Below are 5,217 nucleotides of genomic sequence, written 5' to 3'. Positions count from 1 at the left end.
TAGAATCCTGCTGCCCTGCCACCCTCAGGGATACAGCCGGGGGTCAGGGAGGGAAAGGACAAAACATCATTATTACCAAAAGCAAACAGCATGGGTACATTTGTAAATGACACTTGGACATAAGCCTAACCTCACAGAACACATGCTTCCTCTCCAAGTGATACACAATCCCCTGGGGAGCAAAGAAAACCCCTTGATCATTTTAACACAGGAATGATTCTATATGTCAGGCACAAGGGATACAAAATGGATAGTGTTTACTTGAATCATATCCTGCACACAGTAGGAAGTTAACAGACGAGAGCTGGAGCCATATCTCTATCCTGGCTCCATAAGGTTTCTCCTGGCTCTTCCTGCCTTTGAATGGTGCCACCAGTCTGCTTCCATCTGTTCTGAGCATCAGTTCATTTTTCGAAAGGGAGGATAAAAGGATGAAGGATGGCAGAGAATGTAGAAGGGGTTAGAAGGGGGAAAACAACCCTATAAAACAGAACAAAAACAATACAAAACTCCAGAAACCAAATGCAGTACTACAGTATTTTATAACAATAGAAAGTAGCTGAAAATACTACATGCTAACACAGACAGTATGATACACAACCTCAGGGGGAGGAGTCAACAGGGAGAATGTGGCAGAGGCCACAGGTTTAGACTAAGAGCCTTTCGATGGACTGCTGAATGGACTGGATCTGCTGCTTCAGCTGTGAGCCTTCTTTGATAGTGACAGAACAGGCAATGACAGGCCTGGAGACCCCACAGGCCCGCCCCAGGGCCTGCTTGGAGCGCACAAACACGTAGGGCACATTCTTGTCTTCACACAGCAGTGGGAGGTGCAGAATGATCTCCAGCGGCTCAGCATCTGCAGCCATCACAATGAACTCAGAGATGCCCCTGTTGAGGGTTTTGGTGGCTGTGGAGACAAGGACACAAGGCCAACAGGTAATGTTGGGCATGGGTAGGAAAGCCACAAAAAAGCAATTTCTAGGGAAGAGAGTAAGAGGTGAAAGAAAACTGGGCAAAACATCTAGGCACAAGCAATTCTCTGTTCTGGAGCAGTCCTGGGACATGATAAGGGATTCAAACACCAACTAGTTATCAGTGACATCCCTTTCTTGAACTCTACATGAAACTCATCACTTCTGTCTTCAAAACACATCCTGAATCTGACCGCTTCTTTCCTCTCCCCTCTGCTACACTTGTCCAAGTCACCATCATTTCTTGCCTGGTCAACTGCAACAGCTTCCATACAAGCCCCTGAAACATGAAGTAGTGCAGTGTAGCACTTCTCAAGCTATCTGTGATGAAGGATTAGGGTTTTACTATCCTCATCTGTCATAGTCAACACTTCTGGAAAGTTCACACCACATGTGATCCACCATGCATGTTCAATAATACCCTACAGCATTGTTTCAAGTGCTTACTCCTCGTTGCTGGTCTCTGTAGCCCAGTGCTAGTCCATGGACCACATTCTGCATTAATGCTGGAGTTTGGACAAGACCACAGACTCTTGAGCTACACTGCCCGAGTTCAAACCCTTGCACTCACTCTTACTAGACACGTGACCTGGCGCAAGGTGTTTAACTTCCCTCATTTGTATCATCTATAATAAAATAACACAGTACCATAATTCCACCTCACAGGATTCCTGAAATGATTAAATTAGTAAGAATAATGCCCGGCACACAGAAAATGCAAAGTATGTTAGAGTTGTGGAGTGATTCTTTTAAAAGCATTGAGTCAGATCACATCAATCCTGCTCCTCAAAAATCTTCCTCATGGTTTCCCATTGCATCACAGAAAATATAAATTGCTAACAATCACCTTCAACGTCTCCTGTGATCTGGTGATCTCACTGTGCTCTCAGTTACCTCTCATCTCCTCAACTGGTTCCAGCCACACACTGGCCTCCTCAGGAACCCTCAAGCAAGTCAAGCATGCCTTTGCACCATGTCTAAAGATGCTTCCCTCAAACAACCTTATCTACTCAGTTCCTTGCTCAAACTTCAACTCTTCAGAAAGACCCTCTCTGAATACTCCATCCAGAGAGATTCCACCCTCTTTCTCTCTTTATTTTCCTCTGCAGCATTCTTTACTACCGGATATATAAACTACATCCTTTTCCACTAGAAAGGAAGCTCCAAGAAGGCAGAGATTTAGTTTTGTTCACCAATGCATCACCAGCATATACACATGTACCTGGCACACAGCAAGCAATTAATAAATATGGGAAGAATACTTGAAACTGAGGCAGAGGCAAAGAAAACTGATGCCCCTCCCTCCCTGAACTCCGAGTAAGCACATTCTGAAGTGGATGAGATTGAACATCTCCATTCAAGGAACCGTCTGTCCTGGACACCTCTGGGCCTAACACTGCAACATACAGCAAGAGAAAATAAAATGGTCGTGTCTCCGTGAGTCTTCATCTACCTGAGGAACAAGAACTCACGTCCCTGCATATCCAACTTGGTGTGAGTGTGTCGAATGAGAAGAGAGAACTCCCAGGAGAGCTTGTGGGCCCTCCCCCTACTGGCCACTGCCACGCCAGGCCCTATAGTCACTGTAGTGTGAAGAGCAGGGCTGAAAGAGCACCAAAATGACAGACTAGGTATCTCTGAGACCTTGCTTTATCTTCCTTCAGCAACACAGGTAGAAGTGATTCTAATGGCTCCCCTAAATCTCAAAGTTAACAAAATCCCTGATGCTTCCATTAGTATCTTCAAAGACAAAACTCTCCCACAGCAAACTCCCTGGCATCTGTTAAAACACAGTATTCTATATTATCACTGGGCAGAAGTATCACAGCATATGTAACTATTCTACCAAAAAAGTGCTTGTTTGAAAAAAACCAAGAGGAATGTTTCTGGAAACCAAATGAAATTCATGAATGTTAAGTATCCATGGTATCAGAGATACGAAAAAGCATTAATATCTCTTTTCCTTCTGATGGTTCCAGGGAGGTCACAAAGCTAATACATAAAGTCTCTCTCTATAACTGCTTTCAAATAGCTCAGCAAAAATAAATAAAATGCAGTTATGTATACAGAAAGAAAGAAGTAAATGTGGTAAAATGTTAACAATTGGGTGGTCTTAAAAAATTCTTATCTCATTAGCCTTTAGCATCTACTGTCAAAATGCTTCTCTTAGGTCCTCCCATTGGTCGCAGTCAAGAGCATCTAGCCCTACGTCCAAATTGGAAGTATAGACCAGAGGCCCCAGACAGAGACAGTGCCTTTAATACCTCTCCCCCCAGCACCCTGTGGCTGCCTTACCCTCATTGGCTCCTTTCCGAAGCTGCTTGTAGTTACATGACTGTTGAATGAGGTCCAATAGTTTCTTGGTGAGATGGGCATCAGCAAGGGGATAGGCCTTCGGATTTACATCAGCCTCAGTCCGTGGGGGGAAATAAAAGCATCAGTCAAACTGAACCAGAAGTTGCCCTAGACATGTTACAAAACACTATCAACAACTGAGACACAGAGAACAGTTTCCCTGCTGCTCCACTCCCAACCCACTCAACACAGTGTAATTAACGATGGCCTGTCCACTCCCAGCTTAGAAAAATGGAAACACACTATTACCACTAAAAAAGAAAGTTAGCAATTATATAGTCCAGTAATGTATACTAAAGCTTATGTACTTCTGTCTCTCTTTAGCCTAATGTTGGATAATATTACAGCAAATGGGTTGCAAACGGGCTCTCATGGCTTAGCATCCATTTGAGTCACATGGGATAATCTTTCAATTTGGACGTCCATATTCTACCCCAAATTCACTGAGTCAAAATTAAGGTATAATCTACAGTAAACGTAGCACAAATTCTCTCTCCATTCCCCATGTAAATCTCCTTCTGTCCTCAGTGAGACCCCTGGTTTCCAACACATCACAATATTTTCTCACTTATTCTACCCTACAGTACACACAAAATGGTTCCAGAATTGCTATACCAATACTACCTCCACCAATAAACTCACTGAGGTCAAAATTTCTTTTTGTATTAGTACTTAGGTATATCTCACCAAAGCCATCTAGTGAAGAGTACTACGTTCAAAAGTTATCAAAGAAAAAAAAAATCTGACCAAGCCTTTGATTCTAATACTACATAACTGCGTCAAAACGACCCAGGTAGCGAGCGAATTGAGTGGGTGGGCTGGCCCATTCCATTCCTTCTACCTCATTCCCACCTTTCCAGTTAACCATTTTCATTAATGTCTCGTTTGTTTTTCCTGTCTTTTTAAGCAAACACATATTTATATATAAGGATATATTTATATTATAATCCCGGCGCAGCCTCCCTCCATGTTGCCACCGCGTTCACCGAACGAATCACGAGCGGTTCGCCGGGGTTCAAAGGCTGGACAACACATGCGGGATGGCGGTTCTCAGTGGTCACAAGTGATGGCCCATGGGGAACACGAACCATAGTTATCTGCCTCCGCGGTCTCTCACCGGACACCCAAGAACTGAAAGAACGTTCGTGCGCATGGTCTACTGCGCCACACCGCACTTATATAGAAACGCTCCACCCCCAGGGAGCAGGAAGTGACGCAGGTGTGCAGTCAGCGGAAGTGACGTCAAGGGCTAGCTTCCGCCAGGATTCCCTGTCTTCTCCCTAACACATCCCGTTAGGTGAACCTGTCACAGTCCCTGCATGATTGGGACGAATGAGATGAAAGCTGGAGGAGTTTCTTGAAGAAGTAGGGGAAGAAATGCCTCCATATTATTTGTTTGCTTTTCTCCCTACATGTTAGAATCAGCTTCTTAAGGTCCACAAAAAAGCCTGTAGGGACTGTTTGATTTATAGACAGGGTCTTGCTCTGTCGCCCAGTGCAGTGGCGCGCTCTTAGCTCACTGCAACCTGGAACTCCTGGGTTCAAGCAACCCTCCACCTCACCTTCCGGAGGAGCTGGGACTACAGGAGTGCAGCACCATATACTAGGCTCATTTTTTTTTCTTTTTTGTAGAGATGGAGGTCATGCTATGTTGCCTAGGCTGGTCACAAACTCCCGGCCAATTTTTTACAGCTTTTATAATGTGAAACACATTTTGCATTCCTAAGGTAAAAACCAATTTAATATTTTCTTTTTTTCTGTTAGTTAGTGGATATAAAGTTTCTTTTGGGGATTGAAAAAATCCTCTAAAATTAGAGACAGTGATGGTCGCACAACTATGTAAATAGATGAAAAACCAGAGTTACACACTTTAAACAGATGAATTTTA

General features: G+C 43.8%; 1 protein-coding gene across 2 annotated transcripts in view; it reads right to left on the bottom strand.

Moving 5' to 3' along the window:
• Positions 1-510: 510 nt before the first annotated feature.
• The window catches only part of NHP2L1 (NHP2 non-histone chromosome protein 2-like 1 (S. cerevisiae)), a 9,738-nt gene continuing 5,031 nt past the window's right edge, over positions 511-5,217 (bottom strand). Inside the window, exons 1-3 of one of the 2 annotated variants that reach the window (XM_012638071.1) lie at positions 4,418-4,530; positions 3,270-3,390; positions 511-910 (exon numbers count right to left, since the gene is read on the bottom strand). In XM_012638071.1, the coding sequence (XP_012493525.1) occupies positions 648-910; positions 3,270-3,390; positions 4,418-4,420 (387 nt within the window). In that variant the 5' untranslated portion in view covers positions 4,421-4,530 and the 3' untranslated portion in view covers positions 511-647. Of the gene's footprint in view, positions 911-3,269; positions 3,391-4,417; positions 4,531-5,217 lie in introns of those variants that run through there. The other variant, XM_012638073.1, reaches the window with a different exon arrangement.

The sequence above is a fragment of the Propithecus coquereli genome, unplaced genomic scaffold, assembly GCF_000956105.1.
Source record: "Propithecus coquereli isolate 6110/MARCELLA unplaced genomic scaffold, Pcoq_1.0 Scaffold126, whole genome shotgun sequence".
NCBI lineage: Eukaryota > Metazoa > Chordata > Mammalia > Primates > Indriidae > Propithecus > Propithecus coquereli.
The sequence above is the reverse complement of the archived record's forward strand: the minus strand, read 5'-3'. Positions and strand labels throughout refer to the sequence as shown.